Source organism: Eptesicus fuscus, chromosome 18, assembly GCF_027574615.1.
Source record: "Eptesicus fuscus isolate TK198812 chromosome 18, DD_ASM_mEF_20220401, whole genome shotgun sequence".
NCBI lineage: Eukaryota > Metazoa > Chordata > Mammalia > Chiroptera > Vespertilionidae > Eptesicus > Eptesicus fuscus.
Window position 1 is genome coordinate 9,656,563 of NC_072490.1, and position 25,634 is coordinate 9,682,196.

At 50.7% G+C, this 25,634-nt stretch overlaps 1 protein-coding gene across 2 annotated transcripts in view; it reads left to right on the plus strand.

Annotated features, from left to right (window-relative positions):
* LARS2 (leucyl-tRNA synthetase 2, mitochondrial) overlaps window positions 1-25,634 on the plus strand; it is a 100,274-nt gene that overhangs the window by 40,360 nt on the left and 34,280 nt on the right. For both annotated transcript variants that reach the window (XM_054729852.1, XM_008154346.3), the window contains 4 exons: window positions 5,390-5,533; window positions 15,987-16,094; window positions 17,478-17,637; window positions 23,151-23,255. In XM_054729852.1, the coding sequence (XP_054585827.1) occupies window positions 5,390-5,533; window positions 15,987-16,094; window positions 17,478-17,637; window positions 23,151-23,255 (517 nt within the window). The remainder of the gene's footprint in view (window positions 1-5,389; window positions 5,534-15,986; window positions 16,095-17,477; window positions 17,638-23,150; window positions 23,256-25,634) is intronic.

The window sequence follows — 25,634 nt, forward strand, 5'->3', positions numbered from 1 at the left end:
CCTTCATCTTTCCCAGCAAGGAGCCAGAGATGAAAAGTTAGAGGTTTACATCTATGCGTTTTTTAAGTTAGAAAGGTAGCTATGAAAGCTAACAAAAATAGGGCGAACTAGAAGAGGGGTCGGGGGTGGGAGGAAGGCTGTATGGCCGACCATGCTGAGTATCCACCAGGCATGGCCCAGGGTCCCCAGAACTGTCTAAAGACAATATCCGAAATTGAAGCATACTTTTATTATTTAAAGTCATAGTGGTGAATACCAGGAGACTGAATGAACAGAACCTGTTAAAAGTGGCAGGGTGACTTAATAACCACTTCCCATAATGGTGAATATTCTTCTTTGATACTATAGCGGAAGTCAACAAGTGGTGGTTTCTTACACTTCAGCTGCAGTGTTGAATCTGAAATATCAGTGACCTTTTTGTACTCTGTTAAATTCAAACGGATTTGACTGGTCTGTCTTGCACTCTGCATGGGTTTTTCACCTCTGCATAATTTTGTAACATCGTACATTAGGCATTCGGAAGACACAGTACGGTGAGTTATGCAGCTCTCCCAAATGTTGACATATTTCATTGTACAGTGTCAGCAACAATGAAGCTGTGAGCTCATGATGGGCAGACACGAGCTTTCCAAGACCTGTACTTGGGAGAACATGAGTTTACCTCTGTGATTTAAAAGAGATTATTCCGTGGGTGTAGTTAGGAGAGAGACGAGTGATGTTGCCTGGTGCTTGGACATTCTGGGGAGCTACGGAGAGCGCCTGTCTAGGAGCTTGTCGTTGGCCGTCTCCAGGACTTCAGTGGCAGCTGGTGGCAGGGCTAATCCAGTGCGGCCTCGTCTCCACGAAGCGCACAGCCTCTCCCACTCTGCCCCCGGGGCCGCGGAAGGTGGTGGCAGTAGCCTTGGGCACCCAGCCCCTTCCCCTGGACTCCGTCCAAATTCGGCCCATTCTGGATGGAATGGAGCAATATCGATTTTGAGAATTACATCCTTTAATAAGATCTATGTGATGTCCCTTAATTAAGCATCCTTTTGTCAAAGAAAAAAGCTAGTAGACTTTGAGAAAATCAATACCCTGAACCACATGCTTTACCAGCCTTCTGGAGCCAGAAGCTGCATGTCTGTGTTCTCACAAAAAGGGGTAGCCAAGCGGAGCCTGAGGAGGAAGAAGCAAGGACAATAATGGGGTGGAGCCGGAGGCCCAAGGAGCGATGCCCTGGCCGGGAGACAAAAGCTGATGGAGGGTGATCTGGGCTGATGGAGGGTGATCTGGACGGGACAGGCATCCTGTGCAAAGTGCGGCCCCGGGAGGGGAGGGGAAGAGAACCCAAGCAAGAGGAAGATGAGATGAGAAAGGGTGAGGGGTGGCACAGGAGGCCCGCGGGCAGGGGGCACCGCAGCTGCTGTGTCGCAGAGAAGGGAGCCTACAAAGTCAGGATGACACCGCCTTGAGAATCTCCCGTGGAGCCCGCAGTCGCCGGCATCCCTGAGAGCCTAACGGTGTGATGGAACGCATTTCTAAAAGCTTTCTAAAAGCTTCCCATGCAACACCCAGGCAAAAAAAGGCGAATCCCCGTGTTTAACCCTGGATCCGCTGGGGACGTGCTCGTGTTTGGAACGGCTCACTCTGCGGAGTTACCAGACAACGGTGTGAGGGAAGCAGTGGGCCAAGTGGGCTGGAGCTCAGTGCGTCTGCAGGGGTTTCAGTGGCTTCAGTACCGACGGAAGGTTGACTTTAAAATTCAGATCCTGCCAATGTGGCCAGTGAACTGTAGAGGAGCGTGGAGTTGGCTTCAGTGGGGAGTAGAGAACGTTCAAGTCAGCCAGGTGAGGTTGTCGAGAAATTGTATTCTATGTGGCAAGACTGTGCTTGCCTGCCAGGGTGTCCATCAGAGTACATGTTCCAATGTGGACATCGGGGATGTTGTAAAGAGCCCTGGCTCCCAGGGAGGCTGTGTGCTAGAGACCAGTAGTGAGAGAGAGGAGGCCCGGGAAAGGGCGTTGGGAGCAGCTCCAGGGCGTGGAGAGGCTGCTTGTGCTGCGCCCGGGTGCCAGGGCCCTGCCTTGCGCCCACCCCTGGGGTAACCCCCCCCCCCCTGAAGGAAGGCTGAGCCAGGACCCTGCATCTCTGTGGTTGAGGCAGATCCGATTGTGGGAAGAAAGGAGAGTGTATTCTCATAGCTGATGCATCTCTGATCTGAAATGCTATTTCCTTTGGTGTTTTTCCTCTTCCCCCAAGACTTTCACTGGGGGGAAAATTGCCTTTGTGTTTTGCTTTTATTTGTCTCTCATCCGACACCAAGGTTTTGTTATAACTTGTAAACCTCTTAGGAACACGTCTTCCTCCTTGCCTTTTGTAACCTAGAGCCGGGGAGATGCCGGGCCGCGTGGGAACTGTTGATAAGAAAATAAAGTCCTGTTTGTTTTTGCAATCCTCGGTATTGAGTGTTTGCTTCTTCTTGATCCTCTGAGGTTGGTTGGGGGTGGGAGGCACAGATGGAAGCATATAGGGCTTTTTATCTCCGTTTTATATTTTATACGGTTTTAGTTCTGTGTGGGTGTTTTGGGAGGGCGTGGGGGCGGCGTCGGGCGGGCTGCCATTTGAAAGAACTTTCCACAATACTAAACAATACTTGGCTCTTTCTTTTTACCTTATTTATTTATTTATTTATTGTTAATCCTTGCCCGAGGATATTTTTCCGTTGATTTTTAGGGAGATTGGAAGAGAGAGGGACAGTAGTGAGTGAGTGACTCCCCTCATTCCAGGGCCCCCCAAGCCTTGTGTACATAGAGATAAAGTATTAACCTCAGACATGAAAACTCTACGCTAATAAACCAAGCGTGATTATTATCTATGATTATTGCCTATATTAGGGGTTGGGAGGGATTCCATTTAAAATAAATAAGGTAGCGATAGCTGGTTGGCTCAGTGGATAGAGCGTCAGCCTGCGAACTGAAGGGTCCTGGGTTTGATTCTGGTCAAGGGCACATGCTGGGGTTGCGGGCTCGAGAAACACATCGATCTGTTGCTTCCTGCAGGAGTCCCTACCAGATCCTGGGCCAGGGAGGAGCCTGCAACCGAGGTACGTGCCCTTGACCAGAATCGAACCTGGTACCCTTTGGTCTGCAGGCTGACGCTCTATTCACTGAGCCAAATCGGCTAGGGCTACCTTATTTATTTTATTTATTTATTTTTAAACATATTTTTATTGATTTCAGAAAGGAAGGGGGAAGGGAGAAAGAAACATCAATGATGAGAGAGAATCATTGATCAGCTGCCTCCTTCACGCCCCCTACTGGGGGGGATCGAGCCCGCAACCCCAGCATGTGCCCTTGACCAGAATCAAACCCAGGACCCTTCAGTTCGCAGGCTGACGCTCTATCCACTGAGCCAACCAGCTAGGGCTACCTTATTTATTTTAAATGGAATCCCTCCCAACCCCTAATATAGGCAATAATAATAGATAAGTAAATCACCCTTGGTTTATTAGCCTAGAGTTTTCATGTCTAAGGTTATTATTTTATCTCTAAGTACTCAAGGCTTGGGGGACCCTGGAATGAGGGGCGTCACTCACTACATGCCTTTACCACTGACTGCAGGCTTCACAAGCTTACGTGTTTTGGTGGACATGCTGCTTTCCAGTTGTAAAATCACTGCCCACAGACGGGTTAGCCTAGTCTCCACCCTCTTTTATGTCAATTTTAGATATGTCTCTGGATCAGTCAGGGTCCAGCAGGAAGTAGAGGGTGCGTCCGAAAGGATCATGTTATAAAGGGACTGTTTCTGTAGGGTGTAGGGAAGCCCACAGCATGGTCAAGCCCCTGGTCCTGGCAACAGAAGGAAGCCTTTGCCAGCCCAGCTGAAGGGGCGACCTCGGGGGGCAGGCACTGGAACTGGGAGGGCGGTGGCTGTGACAGAGGGCAGGGGCTGTGCCTTCGGTGTTCCAGCCATGGTCCGGCTGGAAGGAGGCCAGGACACCTCTCATTGGCTGAACCCAGCCAGAGGGCAAGCCAGGGTGCAGAAGAGGGAAAGAGGATTTGGAGGGGCAAATAGACAATATTCAGCACAGTCTCTTATTAGAATTGCTTATTAAAATTAAAAATAACAATGAGAACCTGGCTGGTGTGGCTCAGTGGTTGAGCGTCCACCCATGAACCAGGAGGTCATAGTTCCATTCCAGGTCAGGGTACATGCCCGGGTTGCAGGCTCCATCCCCAGTAGGGGGAGTGCAGGAGGCAGCTGATCAATGATTCTCTCTCATCATTGATGTTTCCATGCCTCTCTCCCGCTCCCTTCCTCTCTCTCAAAATCAGTAAAAACCATGTTATAAAATAACAGCGCTTATCAAGCCAGGATATTTTAGTGCCCAAACTCTGTACTCGTTGACTTCTTTGCACTAAGTTGTACCTAAATGTAGTAAAGGAATGATGTCATTGGCAGAGGTATTTATTAGATAGAAGTGAATTAGAGCTATGGAGGGAAACTTCACAGGGGGTAAGATTACAGGGTCTCTCAGCCACATAAAAGTATTCAGAAAGATCTCGAAAGATTGCTACCTCCTAGGGACAGATGTTGATTGCGAGACGACACAACAGAATTTTGGGAGGTATTGGGAATGCTCTATGTCTTGATATGGGTGGTGGTAAGATTTATTCGCACCTCTCTACATATGTGATACAGTCATTCAGATGGGATAAAGTGACTGTTTTTGTAGGATTTAGGGAAGCCCTACTGTTGCCAGCACCAGAGATAAAATTTTTAAAAATCGCAGACAGTTTTTACAGTTCCCATAGTCTGAGTTCTGATCCTGTCTCTGTCACTTCCTGGGTGACCTTCGGCAGGTTATTTGATCCCTGTGCCTCAGTTTCCTCCTTTGCAATGTGGGGATAACACTGTTCATGCCTTAAAAGGTTGTTGTGAGGATGCGGAAAGCCAGCATTAGGAAGGCACTCAGCCCAGCGTCCAGCACATGGTGGTCACTCGGGAACGGTCAGCTATTTATGTTAAAGTAAATATACTTGTTTCCCCTAAAATAACTGATTTCTGCTAGGCTCTAGGTACCATTGTTACTTCTTTTTCTCTGTTTACTAAAACGTCAAATCCTGCAACTTCATCCTTTCATGCAAGGAGATACCAAACCTGAGCTAGACACGTGCTTACAGCCTCCTTCCGAAGCGTATGCTAATGGGAGGGAGGCATTGAGGCCGTTCCGTGCGCTTCTGAGGGCTCGCTGGTGGTTTCCTGGCCACGCGGTACTCCGAGGAGATGCAGGTTCCTGAGTCCCCGAGCAGAGATGCTGCGTTTGCAGACCCCTCCCCTGGGAGGAACCCCGAGGGGGTCCTTCAGTGCACTCACCAGATCGCACCATTTTGTCTCATGGTTGGTACAGGCCTTGGTGAACTGGGACCCCGTGGACCAGACAGTGCTGGCCAACGAGCAGGTGGATGAGCAGGGCTGTTCGTGGCGCTCCGGAGCGAAGGTCGAGCAGAAGTACCTCAGGCAATGGTTTCTCAAGACAACTGCTTACGCAAAGGTGAGTGTCGGCCCGCAGGCTCCCCACTAATGCGTGCGCGTTGGGGGGCAGCACCAATGACCAACGCCATATGGATAGATGACCCCCAGTTCTCTCACTCAAAAGACCTTTCTTTTTTTCTTTCTTCCCCCCCCCCCGCCCCCGCCCCCACCGGCCATCCCCACTCTGTTTTCCCCTCGGTTAAAAGATGTTTCTTAAATGAGGCTATTTTTCCATTATAATTTATTCAGAACACAGCTGAGCATGGAAAACTACTCATTAGAGCTGGGTAGCACAGTGCCTCGCTCCTTGTAAGCACACGGTACTATTGAGAGACAGGAGGAGAAGCACAAGGCTGGGGACACTGCTTTCTGTAACTTCCCGGCAGGGAGCCCCTCTCTGCTGACAGGTCGGCTCCAGACCCATCTGATGGCTCTGTCGCAGGCATTGTGGTAAAGACACCTAATTAGCTCTTCTGTTTTGACCTCTGCCTCAAGTTGGAAATGTAATAACCTAACTGAGGGGCATTATTCTTTAAATTGTCAACTGTGGATTTTCAACTGTTCATCAGAAATGCTAGTTACCATGGTGACTTGCTGGGTTCTTGCTGAACTCCTGTGCAGATTTATTGAAAAAGCTGTCTTTGGAGGTCAGCACTTGGTCTGCCCTGAAAATCAGAAGAAGTGGGAGTGGTAGGAGTGGGCAGAAATCTATGTTCACTGCAGGCTCTTGGCTGAGGGCTGCAGGGCGCCATCAGGCCCAAGTGGAAAATGATTCCTGGGGGACTGAGCGAGAGCAGAGCCACCAGGGGCTGCACGGTGCTCAGAGACCTTGGAGTTACGGCCCAGACGAAAGTATGCATGTGACACCCCCCACAAAGCCATATGTTAGACATACAGGTAACACTCTAGGAATGAGGACAAAATTAAAATAGACTCACTTTAGTAAAAAAAAAGGCCTGACAGGTTCACAAGGAACTTTTAGAACAAAATTCAACACCTTTAAAGGGAGACAACATAATCCAGACTCCCTGCAAGGTTGGTTTCACCTGTGATGTTCAACATGTAATAAAAAATTGCTAGCTTTGCAGAGGATCAGGAAATGTGACCCCTCGTCCAAGTTTAAAAAGGCATAGAAATAAAAATTTTAAAAAGGAAATAGATCCTGAGATGACCCAGAAGTCGGAATTAGGAAATAAAGCCAGAGGCATTTATTATATAACTGGTCTGGAACTTCAAGGAATAGATGGTCATAATGAGTGAACAATGGGGAATCTCACAAGAGAAATGGAAACTATTAAAAACAAACGAACACTGGAAGTCTAGAACAGAAAAGTACAATATCTGAAATGGGAAATTTCTCTGTTTAGGATGCAGACAGGTGAGCAAGGGTTAAGTGGGCCATGAAGCTGGAGGGGAGCCTCCCAAATAAGGAACAACCCTGTGTGGTGACCCTAAAACAGACATCTGTGTGACAGTTTGAGGAACTGAAGGAATGTCAGGGTAGCGGAATATCAGAGAGCCAAGAGAGGCGGGGCTGGCGAAGCTGGGGCAGTGGTTAGGGCCATCAGGCAAGGCCTGTAGGTCTTCAGGAATTTTCCCTTTATTATGGGGGCCGTGAGGACACTCTTAAAGGATCCTGATGAATGGCATGGTCAGATATGTGCTTTTTAAAAATATATATTTTTATTGATTTCAGAGAGGAAGGGAGAGGGAGAGAGAGATAGAAACATCAATGATGAGAGAGAATCGATTTGCTGCCTCCTGCACGCTCCCTACTGGGAATCAAGCCCGCAACCCAGGCATGTGCCCTTGACCAGAATCGAACCCGGGACCCTTCAGTCCACAGGCCGACGCTCTATCCGCTGAGCCAACCCAGCTAGGGCCAGATATGTGCTTTTATAAATTCCCGTGGAAGGGGCAGGTGACTGACTGCTTCTTCATCTGGAAAGCAAGAACTTCCTTGGCATCCCCGGCAAGAGCCCACTGATGTGCTTTCAGCCCCGGCTCAGCCGTGTCCCGTGTCCCGTGGCTGCCCCAGCTTCGAGGGGCCTAGGAAAGCAGGCTCGGCTTTCAGCCTCTGTTGGCACGGGGCTGGGGGCAGGGGGTGGGGAACGGGGCTGGGTGGCCAGGGGCTGTGCCCACAGTTATCTTCAGGGCTTTGTATCTGCACCTGCTTTGGCAGCTCCGTGTGCAGCTGGTGGCCTGCTCGGGAACATGGCTGTGGCGCAGCCTCTCTCATTCACTTCCAAATTATAAAGACGGTGCCTGATGTGAAAATTACAGGGAGCCCTGGAATAGAAAAATCGCTTCATTAAGGCTGTCCTGTGATGTATTCGATTTTTCTCCCCTCACCCCCCACCCAGCGTTTGCTAGGCTTGTTTGCTTTGTGAGACATGAAAAGTGCTTTCAGCCGCACGCTCCGTGGAAGGAGACCTGCGGTGGGAGCAGCCGAGGAGCAGCTGAGACGCGTGGGAGGAATCCGTGGGCAGCGCCGGAGGGGAGGGGGATGGAGCCTCACATACAGAAAGTAAAAGGCTCGGAGTGCGATGGAGCCAACGCCCGGTTCCTGACAGCAGGTGACAACCGGAAGCGACCTCGGCTTCCCATTTGAGCTTTTCTAATAGATCCGTGGTTTTGATTTCTGCAGCTGCCTCCTGGGGCCCCCAGAGGCTGTTTCCTCGCAGGGCCCGGCTCGGGGGCACTATTCCTGGGCTCCTCCTGGTGTTAGGATGGGCATGACCGCGCCCCAATGGTGCTTAGTCCAGCCCACCATGGGTCCCAGAGTGCCGGGGACTCTCAGGCCCCAGGAGTACGGGCTGCAGACGTACCTGCCCCGTTGGTAGTCTATAACCTGGTGGTTATAGTTTCCAAGTTTTCAGGAATTCCCTGGCGACGGCCGGGACATGAGCAGGTCCACACCTTTCCCTCCTCCCTGCTTGCCCCAATCCGATCAGTGCTCAGGCCTTTACCTCACCATCTTAGTTAACCCTGGCATCAGTCCTTTGAGGGTGGTCCTCCTGTTATTCCCATTTTACTGATGAGGAAACTGAGGCTCACACTGCTAATAAGTAACAGCACTGGGATTCCAATCCGAGTGCCTGAGCAGTCTGTACCGCGTCTCGGGTAGTCTGAATCGGCCCATTCTTTCCCCAGATGTTACTGAGTGGCTGGCCAGACCCCGGGCGAGGTGCTCAGAATACAGAAGAGCACAGCGAGGTCCCTGCTCCCACGGAGCTTGGAGGCTAATGTGGGAGGCAGTGGCGGATGGGAGCGGCCACAGCCCAGGGGGATCACGCCACCTGCAGGACAGTGCATGGGAGGCCACGAGGAGCTGCCCAGGGGCCGGGAAGGCATCATGGAGGAGGTGGGGAGACAGGGAGTGCAGGATGTCTGCAAGGGCGCGCTCCGTTCCCGTCCAGACCTGCGGGAAACTCACGCCTCACAGTATTTCTAAGGACAGTTCTGTTGGCCAGAAGCACAGGGGCAACCATGAGCCGTATGAAGTCAGGGGGATGAGAGGTACTATCCCCCTTTCCCTGCCCCTCAGGGGACCTTGCCGGGGAAGCAGAGGTGCCTTTGGAAGAATGCACAGGTCCTGTTTGGGCCTGCAAAGAGTGAAGGTAGGGGCTGGAGAGATGGTGAGGGCGGGGAGGTGGGGTGTGGGGCAGGAGCTTGTAGGGAGGCAGAGGAGGAGGATGGCTCAGGAGGAGGATGGCGCAGGAGGAGCCACGGGGCAGGTACGTCTCCAGCCCGCGCCCCTGGGGCCTGAGAGTCCCCGGCACTCTGGGACCCTTGGGCAGCCTGGTTCCGGTCCTGAGCCCGGAGTGGCTCGTGAAAGCATCTGGCTTTCTCGGGGCAGTTGGGCCTGTCCCCTGGCTGTCTCAGACCCTCCCTCGGCCCCAGAGCAGAGGCTGGCTCACGGGTCCTGCCAGGAACGGCTCCGGTAACAGCAGCCGTCACCCTGCCCCGCCCAGAAAGCGTTGCAGATGGACTGGTCAGCGAGGTTGGTGACTTGGCCCCACCCTGCCTCCTGCCCCCAGGAGAGCCCGTGGTCCCTGCCCCCTCCCGTGTGGTCAGCCTGGGTCTTCCCATGTGTGCCAACAAGGGTGATGTTGGCTGAGGGGGCAAAGTTTCTGAGAACCAAGAGGCGCAAGTGAGAAAGGTTTAAGGAGCCGTCAGCTTATCTGCAGGCTGCTGGGATAAATAAAGGCTGTGAGGACCTGGGCGGAGCCTGATTTCATGTGGTCATGCGAGGGTTCGTCTACTGCGAGGGTTCCCTCTTACCAGCCCCGGGGCCTTAGAGCTGTGACTGCCTTCCTCTCCACCGTGTCCCTCAGGGTCATTCAGGGCTGGGGTGGCCTCATGCTCCCCCCCTTGTAACTCCCCAGTGGCAGGAAGCCCCAGCGCTCAGCTCTGGCCCCGGCTGGCACTTTCAGCCCCGAGCGAGCGTCCTGCCGGAACCACTGTCCCCTCTAGAAGCAGCAGATGCTCTGTCCTGGGATCCGTTCATGCTCCCTGTCGCACAGAGCGAGGGAGCTGTTAATCTCCTCCTTCTGTGTGATAGCTTCTCTCCTCTGTAACCTGCCGCTCCGGGATCTTTCCTCTCCTAAGCCTGAGGGTGAACGCAGTTCACCTTCCATCCTGTCCCGTCCTCTCAGCCCTCCTTGGGGGAAGAGGGACTCATGAGGCCATCCCCACCCACCCCTCAAGTTCAGGAGTGGGAGCAGGGCTGAGACTCAAGGAAAGTAGGTGCTTGAGGCTGATGGTCCCCAGCACGTCCCAGGCGAGCAGGGGGCTGCCCGGAGCGGATCAGACAGGTGTCCCCGTCCAGCCCCAGCCAGCAGGAAGCAGCTGGGAGCTCCTGCCTGGGAAAGTCACCAGAGTTGGTGCAGGGCTGGGCCTGGCCCTGGGATTAGAAACCTCTGGGGTTTCTGGATGATACAGACGATTAGGTTTCTTCTCCCTAAACGCAGCGCCTTCTGCCCACCTCCAGAACGTCCGCACCGCTGCCCAGTCATGTGGTCTCGATCGGGGCAGCGCTGTGAGCATGGACTCCAGGGGCAGGGGACTTACCAGCCCCTTGTTGGGGGAAGTGGGGCCGCTGGGTGTGCCAGGGAGAGCTGGTGAGGGTCCCCAAGGAGCCTCGGTGGCTCAGGGAGACATTTGGGTTTTAAAGCTAGAGGACACTTGAGGGAACCCTGAGCAGGTTCCCCTACCGTTAGCTCAGAGTCCCCCCAAGCTTTTGAATCCCTGTCCTGATCTGAGAAACAAATGGCAGGAAAAAAGCCTCATGCCTTTGCTGCTGCTCGGAGTTACAAAATCAATCCGCTGTCTGAAACCAAATTAAAATAGAGGGATAAGGTGTTGCTTTATTTCAAGCAGCGCACATCCAGTCCTCCTCCTGCTGCCTGGGGTGCTGATTGCCCGCGGAGGTGTCCTGAGAAATGACTGAGCCAGCCCATCCCTCGCTGTATAACTGAGTCACCCCGAGCCCAGGAAAGCCAGGCCCGGCCGGAGTCCCCTCAGTCCCAGACCTGCGTCCTTCCACCTGCTCTTGAGCGCTGGTTCCCAAGCAACCAAGCGAGACCCTCATGCAGAAGGCAGACAGTCTGTGTGCGTGGCAGGAAGGCAGGGCCTTAGCCAGTCGGGAAATGCGATAGGTACGGGGAGGGCACAAAAGGCCGGTGACGGCAAGCGCGGTGATTAGAGGTTTTCTAGTTTGTTCCTGACCGAAGTGGCCTGCTGGCCTCTCGGAGCTGGAGCTGGGTCATGTTCTGCATCCTTATTCTCCGCCCCAACGCCCTGTCCTTATCCCGGGGCCTTGGGGAGCAGGAGGCTGTACATTGTTTTGTTTTCAGAATAAGTCTCCTCTTCTAGAAAGGGACAGTGTCCCACAGTACCTTCCCATGTCCCTTGTGGTTTGCTTACTATTCCAGGTGGTTAGCTCTAAGTATCAGCTTTGCTCAAAATAGAGACTTGATCATTTCCAGGACTGTGATGTTATAAACCTTGGTAAAATGCAGACTCTAGTTAAAAAGAATATATTAAGAGCATGGTCTTAACTGTGTAAGAACGTGTACACAGGCACGCACACTCCTACTGTATTTGTTCAGTTCTAACACCATTGGTTTTAGATGTTATGCCCCACTGAGAAAGAAAAATGCTGTCAATCAAAGACACCATTGACTGCAAGACATGGCCCCGTTTCACAGTGAGTGGGGAAACGTGCATCTTAGAGTCAAGGGAAGATGGGAGCAAGCAGGATGGGAGATTCAGACTAAAATATTAACGGTGGTCACCCTGGGTGCTTAACTTGACGTGTGTAATTGGTATTTTTCTTCATCCTTTCTGTCTTTTCCAAAATTTTCATGATGACTCTTGTCATTTTGAGAACCACAAAACAAAGCAGCCTAATAGCTGGGTTACGATGGCCTTTATTTACACGTCTTCAGACCCGAGAGTCTTGGGAAAAGGATGGTCTTATGTTCTGGCAAGCTTTACATTTATTTATAGGCCAGCTTCCAAGTTGAAGGTAGTTGAGCAGAGCATCCCCTGGGACGGCTGTCTCCATTTTATTCTTTCCCGGAACAGAGCTGCCCTTTCAGGTCACGGTGGGGGTGCAGGCACAGCCTCTCTCTGTCCTGGGTGCCACGGGCAGTGAGATGAGGTGGTGGCCTCTGGGAATCGGAAGCTGGCTCATCAGACAGGTGGCTCTGTCGTTGGGAGAGCTTGGCCTCTGTCATCTGCGTCGCTAGGAGGGTGGTGGTGACCTTTCAGAGCCTCCAGCACGTTCTCCTGGAAGTCAGTGGCCTTAGAACAGTCCTGCTGCTGACGGGCGGTGGGAAGGGGTGGAGAAGGAGGCTAAGTGTGGCCGCTCTCCCACAGAGCACGCACGTGGGGCCGCCCCGATGGCCCCACCCCGAAGGCACGTCCATCCTCCCGGCCGCTGGGAAGCTACACGGTAGCCCTTTCGCGTGGCTCTGAGGTGCCCGCTTGCTGTCTGTGTGGGCTGGTGGGCACCTCCTGTCCTTTGCCCCTGCCACCCCTCGAGCCCGCACCCGCTGCCCAGGCACACTTCATTAGCAGGATGCCTCGCTTACACCTGATTGTTTCCCTCCTGGGTTAGTAGCACCTCACTGGGACTGGCACTCTTGGAGAGCCAACTGGGGGGGGGGGGAGGGAACTGGAGGGGGTCGATGGGGGAAAAAGAGGGGACATATGTAATACTTTCCATAATAAAATTAAAAAAAAAAAAAGAGCGAACTGTATTTGTAAATAAATCTTTTGCACTGAGAGTCACAACAAATGGATTTCGCTAGGCATGCATAAAACATTTCAGCAGAGAAGTTAACACTGGCTGTCAGAGGGAGGTAAACATTCCTGCCAGATGAGATTTTTAATGGATAAATCTTTGTGCCTAACTTCCTGCAGGGGAATGAGGCTAGGACGAGAGAAGGTTTATTACTCTAGCATATTCTAGAGAGGCTATCTAGATTGTTAAACATCTTACTGCTTTCGGAATTGATTTTCCTTTATTAGAACTCAAATATACACTGTGCTTTAGGAGTGAATGCACTGAAATGATTTTTTTTTTTTTAAAGAAGAATAAAGAAACCTTGGCAACAAGAAAACGTTTTAGAAAAAAACATACAGATTGTAATGCAAAAGTAATTGCTAATCAAACCACACTGATTCAGAAGGAGGCTAAGTGTTAAGCTTTTAAAAAGTACCCGTTTTAATTAAGTCTCCCCATTTCATCTTGTCTCTTTCATTCTGTCTCAAATCTGTGCCCAGCGCTCCAGGTCCTGGCTTTGCAGCCCCCCATGGGAGCTAGTAAATCTAAGCTAATGGATTTAAAAGGTCTGGATTTCTCATTTTGCCTGCGTTTGTTCATCCAAGGCCTTCTGAAATATATCATGTTTTAAAAACCACTCCTTCTAGAATCCTCACTTGTGGTCCCGTCGCATGTGGTGGTTAATGCGTTAGCGCACACACTGTGTTCCCTGGGGAAGTACGGATTTATTTCTGGCCTTGTTTCTGTGTCTTTGAAGAAAGAGTCTGATTGGCCAGGTTATATCTAATCCTCTTTTTATCCTCAGCTTTTTATTTTAAATCTTCCCCTTTCTTATTCCTGATTATATCTTGTGTTCCGAAAGCCTCTTTTGATTGGATGTGAGCTTCAGCCCGTCTCCTTCTACTTCCTGTTCTGAAACATGGGCTCATAGTCAGACTCGTTAATATCCGTTCGGTTCAGCTCCTTGCAGCATCCTCATGCACATGGTACATACCGGGCCACCATGGCCTTGTCTGCAGACAGATCACAACTAAGTGATTATGAGGCCTTTTTGTAAACCACAGGTGATTTCTCTAAATGCTCAGCAATAAACACAGGGCAACTTTAATGTGGCTTCAGATGAGCATTAAATACAGGAATTATTTGTAACACATGGAATGAGAAGCCCACTTATATAATTAACTTCTAGGTTTTACATATGGAAGACATTATCTTTTGTTTAATTTACTTAAAGAGGCCAGGAAACTGAGCACAGTTTATCCAATCTGAAGATTTGGATCATTCATGATATTGGGTCTGCCGTTGACCTGGTTGAGTGAGTCATTTTTTTCATTTGTTAAATGAGGGGAGCTGAATAAATGAATGGCTTCCAAATTGTGCCCAAGCTCTGGGAGTAGATGGAGGGGGCTCAGAGAGAGCTCAGGGCATCTCCCGGCATAGCTCAGCTTTCGGCTCTTACCTGCTGGGTTCCCTCCATTTTATCTGAAAAGGCATTTTATAGCCCTTTAAAAAAGAGTCTCAAAACCTGCTCTCTCCCAAGGTTTTGGGATTCTGTGAACCAGTAAGATTTCCATAATTCCAGGTTGGCCAGGATGGGGGAGGGAGTCGCTGCCAATGAAATGAGAGGAATCCCGCGTACTGCCACTGTAATTGCAGCACCAAAATAAGGGAGGAAGGCTATCATCTCAACGAAAACCTAAATCAAACAAACAAACAAATAAAAACAGGTCTTTAGACCAAACAACTAGGCTGTGAATCCTCACCGCCCTCTTGTTCAGGTGGAGCAGGGCCAGCCCTGGGGTGAGGGAGAGGCTGCTCAGAGCAGGTGTTCATCCAAACCAGCCATGAATAATGTTCATTTCTCAGTGGGGACTAAAAAGGGCTTGTGGGTTATTCTCACGATGTTGATTTCATTTGGTTTATTTTTAAATCGCTTTCATTTTTTAAAAAATATTCATAAATTTGCTAAGGCATTAAGCAGGAGGGTTTTTCTCTCTCCCATAATTAGCATATCAAAATATTCCCATTTCATTCTATTTCAATCTTTTGTCCTCTCTGAGATCTGAATATTTTAAGCAAAGCGCCTCCACCAGAAGTCTCCCAGCCTAGACAATGCAACCTAGAGGAAAACTCACCCCGAGGGCTTATCAGCCAAGGCTCAGCAATGCAGGGGATGGGAGAGGCGGCAGGTGCTGTCACAGGTTTTATTTTTTTTTAATTTTTTATTATTATTTTTAATTTTTTTTAAAATTTCTTTATTGCTTAAGGTGTCACATATTTGTCCTCATCCCCCATTCCCATCCCCCACCCCTCCCCACAGATGCCCCAATCCCCTGTTGAACTTAACCATTGGATAGGCTCATATGCATGCACACAAGTCCTTTGGTTGATCTCTCCGCCCTCCCCCCAACCTCCCCTATCCTCCCTCTGAGGCCCGCTAGTCCGATCGATGCCTCCTTGTTTCTGGATCCGTTCTTGTTCATCAGTCTATGTTGTTCATCATTTCTGTCACAGGTTTTAAATTGCTCCTTGTCCTGAGTAGCACGAGGAAATCTTGCTCAGTCACTCCCCATCCCGCCCAGGATGTGAATCATCCCTTTTGTCCAACGCTGTATACACCACCTGCCCTCTAGTCACTTAGCCGTCTCAGTTACCAGAGAGAGAGAGAGGCCCACATTCATACAACTTTTATTGTTACAATTGTTCTATTTTAATACTAGTTGTTGTTGTTAATCTCTTACTATGCTGCTTTATTAACTAAACTTTATCATAGGAATGTGCACATAGGAAAAACCATAGTATATATCGGGTTCTGTACCATCTGCGGTTTCAGGCATCTACTGGGGTCTTGGATCGCATCCCCCACGGATAAGGGGGAATGACTGTATTTAACCTTCATGTTAGGGGCTCTGGCACATCCTGCTTTGCATATGCCCAGGCCCCCAATGAATAGAGTCGTTGGCCAGACCCATCGCATGAAACTGAGTCCTGATGAGCAAGCACCTCTGCTTCTCACCTCTGTTGGGCCCCTCTGATTGGCAAGCGAACAAGAAGAGGCCTAATTCCTAAGACTCCCTCTTTATCCCCCTCCCCGCTCCAGTCCTTCCTCAGCAAGCCCCGAATCATTCACTTTCTCAAACCTGTGCCTCTCGCTCTCTGTTCTCTCTCATCCCTCCAGGCCATGCGGGACGCGTTGGCAGACCTCCCGGAGTGGTATGGAATCAAAGGCATGCAGGCCCACTGGATCGGGGACTGTGTGGGCTGCCACCTGGACTTCACCTTAAAGGTGAGCCGCAGAGCCTTCCCAGCAGCTAGTGCTGGCCAGGCCCTCTGCTCTGTTGCAAACCCTTGACCAGCCCAGCACCTGGGGCTCCACGGCGGCGTGTCCAGCGGAAAGAGCGGGAGTCCCACACATAATTTCAAATTTCCCAGTAGCCACACCCTTTACAGTGCAAAGAAACAGGTGAAATTAATTTTAATAGCATGTTCTGTTCAACCCATTCTATCCAGAATGTCACTGTTTCAAGATGTGAGCAATTAAAAAAAAAAGTACGAAGTGTTTAACTGTTGTTAACACTCCTGTTCCAGTGCAAAGTCTTCGAATCCTGCTGCTGTCCTCTTACGGCACCTGCATTTCAAGTACTCGCAGCCGCACGTAGCTCTGGCTACCACGTTGGACAGCACAGATCTAGAGGGTGTTCTGGTGGGTCCATGAACTCCCTGAAATTAAGTGCAGAATGTATGTGTGGGCACTTCCTAAGCAGCGGGTCCCCAGCTCTCACTGTATCCTCAAGGGGGCTCATGTCCCAAAACAGGGAGCCGAGGCTAACGAACGCATGTACTACACAGACGGGAAGCTGTTAGGGTCTGGCTTCCCCAGGGTCCACAAGAGGGGACCTGCCGAAGGTCACTGCTGAAGGCCCACCTGCTCTGGAAGGTCCCCTCAAACTTTCCTCTTTGTCTCTGCTGGCTGGAAAGTTGTTCTGTTGCTATTTCCTGCCTGGATGTTCTTTTTATCCTTCTGATGTCGCCTCCTCCAGTCAAGACCTGTGTGCCCAGTTCATTCAGCTCCAAACCCTTCCCTCACCTCAGTCCCAATCAAAACCTTAGAGGGGGCAGCAGCCGGGAGACAGAGTTGACCCACCTTTCCAGGCTCCTTCCTCCTGACAGCCGTGGCTGGTGTCCACTGAGCACCCGCTACCTGTCGCCGAGCTCACGATTCCCGTGCCATGTCCTCACCCACGTGACCAGCTCACTCCGGCCTCAGACCTGGGAGCCCCCATCAGACCGAGAGTGTGTGCTTTAAAACCTTTGAAAATCAGGCCCTGACATGGGCTTTTCCTTCCACTGCTTTTCCCAGCAGGTGGTGAGATTTCCAGCTGTGATGGCATCTCTCTGAGCATGCCCTGACTACCTGTGAACCGGGCCCAAGTGGGCCTGCTGGGGGGCACCAGGCGGGGCTTCTGAAGGAGGAGCTGTGATCCTCCTCTTCCGCCCTCCTCTGTCCCACCCGGGTCCATCTCTGACTCCCTGTCCCTGGGGCTGTGGCCAGAAGCTGGCCCCACTATTTGCGTTTGAGGGAGTGGGGAGAAGGGGATGAGGTTGGGGAGCACAGTAGCCCAGAGGGAGGACTGAGAAGGGAATGACTACTCTGCTCTCCCCCTGCCAGGTGGACGGGCAAGTCACAGGAGAGAAGCTGACCGCCTACACGGCCACCCCCGAGGCCATTTATGGCACGTCCCACGTTGCTGTCACTCCTGGCCACAGGCTCTTACACGGGCACAGCCCTCTGAAGGAGGCCTTGCGGAAGGCACTGGTCCCTGGCAGAGGTGAGTTGGCAAGTTGAGGCTAAGACGGAGGAGGATCATGGCTTCTATTATGCCTCACGGTGTTTCAAAGTTCACTGTCTTCCACATGTCATCTTGTGGGATTTGTCTTCAACTCGGCCTGACTTCTTAGTTTTTTATTTTAAGGCATGAGGATTACAAAAGAGTTTTGAATGTTAAGTTACCCCCCTGGCTTCACTTTGAGCCACTAGATTGTGTGCTTTTTTGAGTTTCTGTCGGGAAGCTCAACGCTTTCCCTTTAAATAGAATCTGGATCTACAGCTCTTTTCCGATAGGAATAGAATCTTCTGCTTCATTAATAATTCCGTCATCAAATAAAACTGTACGCACAGGGGCAGGAAGGAAGCCACTGAGAACTGGAGGCAACGTTTTCAACAACTTAATTTTGTTACTTTAACAGACTCACATAGTAATCTGAGCAGATGAGCAGAGTCCTGCTCAGCAGAGCTCTTGAGTGTCTGGACCGAGGGGACCTGGAGTTGGCCTCGTGAATGTGCTTGGCCAGTGAGGATTTGGGGAGTGCCACTGCGTTGGGACCTGTGGCTGCCAGCCAGCAGCCACCTCTGGCTAACCCGGAGGGAGAGGGGAGCCTCCTGGAAGGCTGTGGGGAGCTTGCTGACCGGAGGAACCCCTGGAGAACCAGTCTGGAAGAGGACTTGGACCGGCAGCCTGGGAGCTTGGGCAGCAGGAGTTAGTTCTGTCTCTTGAATGCCACTGACTGCGGGAATCTGCTGGCCCTCGCCTTCGCCCTCGGGGCGTGGGGCCCGGGGTTCAGGACTCCTGCTGCAGGGAAAGGTGTCTGGTTGGTATCACTGGGGTCCCTGGCCTTTTTCTTGGCCAAGGGAAGGCCAGGGTCCTTCCCTGATAGACCACCAAGACTACCCAGTGAGGGAGGTGGGGGTCTGAGAAACACACTCAGAGGCTCTTCCCAGAGGAAGGGGAGAGGGATCCTGGCCGGCGGAAGGATGGATCAGAAGGAGGTCTCTGGGGAAATGTAAATATTTCTGTAAAAATATTTCTAGAGTATCAACTGCAGCACACACAGTCAATCACTGGGATCTATTAGACTTATTTAACTAACAAATGTTTTGGATGGTGATATAAAGCTTTTATCTTTTTAATTGCTCTTCTTCAGGTAGCCAGAATGAAAGACTTCCTGACATCAGGTTGGAAGGATAGACAGTGTCATCCCAGCTCAGGTTTCCTGATTGTTTACATACAGCCTTAGAGCCAGGGTGCAAGTCAGGGACCACTGGCTGAGAGCCCGCCACATGCCACGCACTCGGGGACACGGAGATGACCGTTCACACGGGTCACGGCGGAGGCGGCCAGATGCGTGTGTAATTCACTCTGGCGCAAGACACAGATAACTCGGTTTCATCTCTTTTGCTGTTTTATATTGAAACTGAGAAATTACTCTTTTGAGTTGAAATTTCAATGTGTGCTTATAAAGTCCAATGTCCCTATCTCTCTTCTATTTTCTATTCCAAAAAAATGGGACCTTTTCAACTGTTCAGTTTCAAAGGAAAACGCATAGTTTTTACTTCTTGAGCATTTTGAGGTTCCTCGGGACCATGGTGGTTGAATAATACCTAATATTGAACAACAGAACAATGTAAACATGTAGCCCTCAGATTTGTTTTCTTCTGGTTTATTTGGGGACACAGGTTACAATGAGGTAGTATTAATAGGGGGTCAGTGAGCTGGCAGGCTATCAGAGAAGGAATCCTGACATGAAGAGCGCTGTGTACATTTAAAACGGTTTCATGCGGAAGAAGTTCCTGGAGCAAAAGCAGAGAGCAGCGTGTGTGTTTTGTTTTGTTTTGTTTTTAAAAAAATATATTTTATTGATTTTTCACAGAGAGGAAGGGAGAGGGATAGAGAGTTAGAAACATCGATGAGAGAGAAACATTGATCAGCTGCCTCCTGCACACTCCCCAGTGGGTATGTGCCTGCAACCAAGGTATATGCCCTTGAGTCTGCAGACCGACGTTCTATCCACTGAGCCAAACCAGTTAGGAAGAGAGGGGGAGAGAGAGAGGGGGGGGCGGGAGAGAGAGAGAGAGAGAGAGAGAGAGAGAGCGCGCGCAAGCGAGAGCGAGCAAGCGAGAGCAGTGTTTTTGTGATCATTTGGGAATCAGCGCGTCTGACTTGGTCTGATTGTTTCATTTTGGCACCGAATGACTCGTTAGCTTCGATCCCCCCTCTTTCTAATAATCCCTGAAATAATTCCAACTGGAACATTGCACTTGGCTCTGAATTTTCCAATTCTCGTTTTCAGAGGGGAGTTATTCTTTATGCAGATATCAATTTATTCAAAATCCCTAGGTTAATTAGCATCTGATGTGGCGTTCGTCACTCAAGGCCAAAGGGCTTGGAGTAGGATGCAGTTTTCCCAAAAGGTGAATTAAAATGACCGTGTGAATATGGCTCCATGCCTCCTTTGGCCTTTGAGGCTACACCTTAAACCGGAACATTGCCATTTACCGTTGCCAACTGACTCCGATCGCCAGCCGGCTCGGTTCTTCCTTGAGTGTCAGGTTTTGAGGGTTACGAGTGCCAGCGAGGTGACCACTGAAAGTCATGGCAGCTCACGGTTGTGACCGGCTCTGAGAAAGAGGGTGACACACCTGGACAGGGTCGCGCTGGACTGGCAGAGTGCCGGCTTCCCCATCCGCTAAGAGCGGGTGAAGACGGAGTAACAGCGGTCATCGGCGTGGAGGGGCGGAACAGCTCTGGGAACTACTGGAAGGTGGCAAAGTCAGACACTGATTTCTGACTTGGGTTGCTGATGTTATTGATTATGGACTAAATGGGCTGTTTGGCACAGATTCCTTTAAGAGGGCAAAAAAATAAGGTCCCTCCCTGTAGAGTTCTTGCAGTCGAGTTTTCCATAACCATTGGCGCTGCCTCCCTTTCTCAGCTGACCGCCTCTGACTGAGTCATGTTACGTGAGCCCTGACTTGATGGGAACTAGGAACCATGAAAAGCATCATACAACAGACGGACGTATTTCGGGGGTGGGGGTGTGTGTGGAGATTAACCAAAGAACTTGTATGCAGATATGCATAACCCACGTACACAGACATAGTGCGGTGGAGGAGGGGGCGGGAGGAGGGTCGGAGGGGGTCAGTGAGGGAAAAAGGGACATCTGTAATACTTTCAACAATAAAGACACATTAAAAAAAAAAAAAGCATCAAGAGGGAACTTGGGGCAGCGTCCTAGAAGCTGTGCTGGCTTCTGGACGCGTTCCCTACATTCCTAATATTAAATTATTCAGACCCCGGGGCTTCGGAACCACACATTCCAGCTCTGAGTCACCAGTGGCCTGCACAATGCGTGTTTTTGCCAAAAGGGTAAATGAGGTCTCCCTAAAGGGTTATTGCTGACGCAGAGCCCCAGAGCGTTGAATAATTAATTGCTCACTATTGTCTAACTCCTCCCTCCATCGGGGCAGCTTGGGGTTGGTTTGTTCTTTAACCAAACTGTCTCTGCTAGCTTCCGGGAGGTGGCAGGGAGGGGAGCTGCTGTGCTCACATACCCTGCAATAAACGGAGTCACCAGGTTCCTTTGCCCTGGACCTCTCGGGGAGCTCTGCTGTGCTGATGTGCACGGCACAGGCCTCCGAGAGGAAGCCCCGGTCACAACTAGTGGCCACAGACCCCACCTCCACAGACTGCCCCTGGGAACCCCTGCGCGGGCACCCCCTGATCTGCTGAACACTGAGGGCATGTGTTGGTCTCCCCAGAAGGCCTGAAGGACCTGCCCTCTGCAGTGGGGCCCTAAGCAGAGGGCGCCCTTCAGCCCGGAATGTTGCCTCTGTAATCACTAAAGTGTCAGCGTCACCTACCTGCCCACCTGCCGTGGGCCGTGCTTCGGTTGCTTTGGGTCTCTCCATGATTTCCTTGCCTTCCTGCGTCACGCCACCGGCACTGGATTGATGAGAAATATGGTTAAACTAGACCTGATCAGGAACTTCAGACTTGAGTTTTGCTCTTTTTAAGAAACAGATTTTGGCCCTAACCGGTTTGGCTCAGTGGCTAGAGCGTCGGCCTGCGGACTGAAGGGTCCCAGGTTCGATTCCGGTCAAGGGCATGTACCTTGGTTGCGGGCACATCCCCAGTAGGGGGTGTGCAGGAGGCAGCTGATTGATGTTTCTCTCTCATCGATGTTTCTGACTCTCCCTCTCCCTTCCTCTCTGTAAAAAATCAATAAAATATATTAAAGAAAAGAAACAAGATTTTGACCAGGAGTGGCAAGCATGCGGGTTACTGCTGTGTAATCCTTGCATATCTGCTGACATTTAAGTTTAAAGACCAATTGTTTTTCTAATTGAAAAACTGGCATAACAGAATTTTTATGTGGAAGATGAAAAAAATCCAACCGTTGAATACAAGAAGCTCAAGTGAACGCACTACTTGAGTTCCTCCTCTCGCCCCTTCCTCCTTTGGGTCCTCACGCGTGTCTCCAGCCCCATGTGTATGTAGTGAAGGTTGGTGTGCGTGTGGCTTGTCGCCCAGCTGCAGCGGCTGTACCCACCTTCCTTTAAGACAGAGAGTTTCCAGTGAAGTGCTTCAGAATGACCACATAAATACCTTCGCAGCTGAGCCACGGAGACCGTGATTACATTTCCCTTTTTATGTAACTTTCTGTTTTTCCTGAAGTTCACGATGTTCTCATTTTAGTCATTTGCTTTGTGTTCTTTGAATTTCTAAGGCTTCCCACACCCTCCCAGAAGCTCTTTAAAACGCCCCTCGGTTCAGTTTTCCGCAGGTTCCAACCCGTATTGGCTCCCCCTCTGCCCTGAGGCTTCCTGGGGCCCTGTGTCCCGCTCACTTGTGACTGGTCACCCTCCGGGCCTCTGCTGCGCCCTGTCCTCCTAGGACCTCCCTCTGCCTTTGCTGTGCAAATAACCTGCCTCTTTCCTGTGCGGGACCCGCTGTTTCCTGGACCCCAGGTCTGTCCTTTTCGTGACTTACCCCGTCACGTTGCTGGAACACGTCCTCCTGCATCTCCTGAGGAAGGGTGTGTGGGAAGAAACGTTTGTCTTGTCTTTGTGCGTCTGGAACTCTCTCTGCTCCGCCATTTTCTACTCTCTGGCCCATTCCACCTTCCCGTGCTATGGTTTGGAATTCCAGACGCCTCCTAGTTTTACCACAGGTCGATTTCTGTGTTGCTCATCGACGGTATATTTGAAGTGTTTTTCAAAATGAAAAGGGGGCGGGGGGTGATGGGAACGTCTTTCCTCCTCCATCTGGAAAGGGAAAATGCCATTTTCACTTCTTTGGTTATGAGCACGGATGAACATTTTCGTGTACTTGTTTAATCTTTTGATTCCCACTGGTGTGAATTATCCAATAAAACCTTCAAAGAAGCAATTCTTGGACAATTAGCACAAAGCAGGGACGTTCTAAGGCTTATTTTTCTCGCCTGTCTCCCCTGAGCTTCAGGCGGCCCTCAGACCGTACCCACAGTTCTTCACTCTCATTTTCAGATTGCCTCACGCCCGTGACCGCTGTGAACATGCTCACCCAGCAGGAGGTCCCTGTCGTCATCGCAGCCGACGCTGACTTTGAGGGCTCTCTGGATTCAAAAATAGGTAAGTAGTTATTACAGTGTAGTTGGGATCGTGTATTATCAGGCTTAAAATCAAAATACTGAGACTGTCGAATCCCAGAGGGAAGACGGGAGAGGATGGGTGGATGGGAAGTGACTAACCAGAGAACTTGACTTGTATGCATATATGCATAACCCATGGACACAGACAATAGTGTGGTGAAGGCCTGGTGTGGGGGTGGGGGCAAGGGCAGGCTAGAAGAGGTCAATGGGGGGTGGGGAAGGGGACATATGTAATACTTTCAACGATAAAGATTTAAAATTCTAGCCTGTTGCCGTCAAGTGAAAGAGCTGACTGTTGGCGCCATGATCCGTTTTGCCTCTTTGTAGAAATGAACGCCCCCCTTCATTTAATCACCCTTATTTAAGAACTACATTTTGAAAGCATCAGGCATATCGCACCTTGCTAGTTGCTATTGAGAATAATCAGGGATGTCTGGCCCGAGGACCTTGCCAGCAGAGCTAGTTGGTGAGACGTGTACCTACAACGTGGGGAACAGTACAGCTCGGGCGAAAATCCCAACTCAGGTCTCAGACCCCATGGCAGCTTCCCAGATGGGGGTTCCACACACAAACCATCCACGCGGGCTGGGGTTTTGGTGAGGGCTTTGAGGAGAGGGGAGCTTGAGCTGTTCAAGAAAAGGATCGTGAAACAGCAGCACAATGGAAGGCATCTTTAGAATGGTAAGTTGGGTATCCTTGGCAGCCTTACTCATCATGAGCATTCTATTTTTTTTTTATTATGTTTTGATTGGTTTTTTAGAGAGAGAAGAAGGGAGAGGGAGATACAGAAACGTCGATGAGAGAGAAACATGAATCACTGGGCTGCCTCCTGCACGCCCCCTACTGGGGATCAAGCCTGCAACCCGGGCATATGCCCTAACCAAGAATCAAACCAGTGACCTTGTGGTTCATGGGTTGACACCCAACCGCTGAGCCACAGTGGCCGAGCCATGAGCGTTCTAAACGATCGGCATCCAACAGGAAGTCTTGGAAGGAACCAAGGACACAGCCTCAGACAGTCCATCCAAGGTCTGCCTTCAAGCCTCTTTTCCACGTCCCTACTGTAGTTCAGCTGGTCTCCGGAGTGCCAGACCCTGCAAAGAAAGCGATTTCCCTCTGCTTCCTGGCACCCAGAGAAAATAGCATTTCTTATCAAAATCATGTTTTTCCTCACAGTTCTCAGATTCATTTCTGACAAAGTGACTTGAAGAAACACCCACACAGAACACAGCTATTAAGCCATTCAGGGCATTCTCTTCTGACAGCTGAAGGCTAGAAAGCGTGTTAAAGGAAATAACATCGCCTCCTTTTATGCGTTTTATCATTAGTAAAATTCATTATAAGACCACTGGCCACGATAAACAATAACAGCAGCGCTTGCTGGCGTGGTTTTATTTTTTTTTCTTTTGTATTTTGAGTCAAAGTACTGACATAAATTGAGTGTCTGAAAGAAAAAACGTCTGATTTTTTTAGGTGTGTTGGGAAAATCATTTCTCCTGTGTTGTCTCGATTTCGCACAGTTACATAACTAACATTTTCTGAGTTATTGCCTCTTGCCCTCCAAGAACTGAAACAGAGATCCAACCAGAGGTAACGCGGTAATTTTGCCGTCTCACCTGCATTTTACAAACAGTGCCGTGTCCTGAGCCCACGTGGCCAGCACCACGGCCAGCGCCGCGGCCCCGCGCACTCCTCACGCGGTCAGATACATTCCCTGGCGCGGCACCTGCCCGCGAGCCCTGCTCCAGCCGCTCCAGCCCGCACACGTGGAATAATGACGCGTCCCTTCTTGACCACGAGCACTCCATTGCTCGCCCGTCAGCAGCTTTCAGGTCCAGCGTGAACGTTTATTTGCTTTACGGGTTGCTTTCTGTCAATAATCTCATCTGGAGCAGGAGCCACGGAGCTTCCGTCTCACCAAGGAGCTTGCGAGCAAGCCTCCCGAACATGAATTTATCCTTTTGGGCCAGGGCTCCGGAGAGGCCGTTCTGGAACTCTGACCTGAGCGTTTGGTGTGTTCCCCGTAGTTTTGTCTCATTTGCCACGAGATGTGTTGCGCCCGCGAGGATGTCGGCAGTTGTGACAGTTGTCCCTACAGCAGGAGTTCTCAGCCAGGGGACATTTGGCCACCAAGGGGACACCTGGCAATTGGAGGGACATTTTTGTGTGTCATCCCTGGGGCAGTGCTGCTGGGAGAGGCCCTCCACAGCCAACTGAAATACCTGTTTTATGAACCGCTGACGCCCAAGCAGCAGGCCGTGGCCCTCTGGAGGGGTGATTACCTCATGCCGACTCCATCTCCTCAGGGGTGTGTGGGTTGAAGAATAAATGTCTATTCACAATGTGCTCTTGCCTCGGG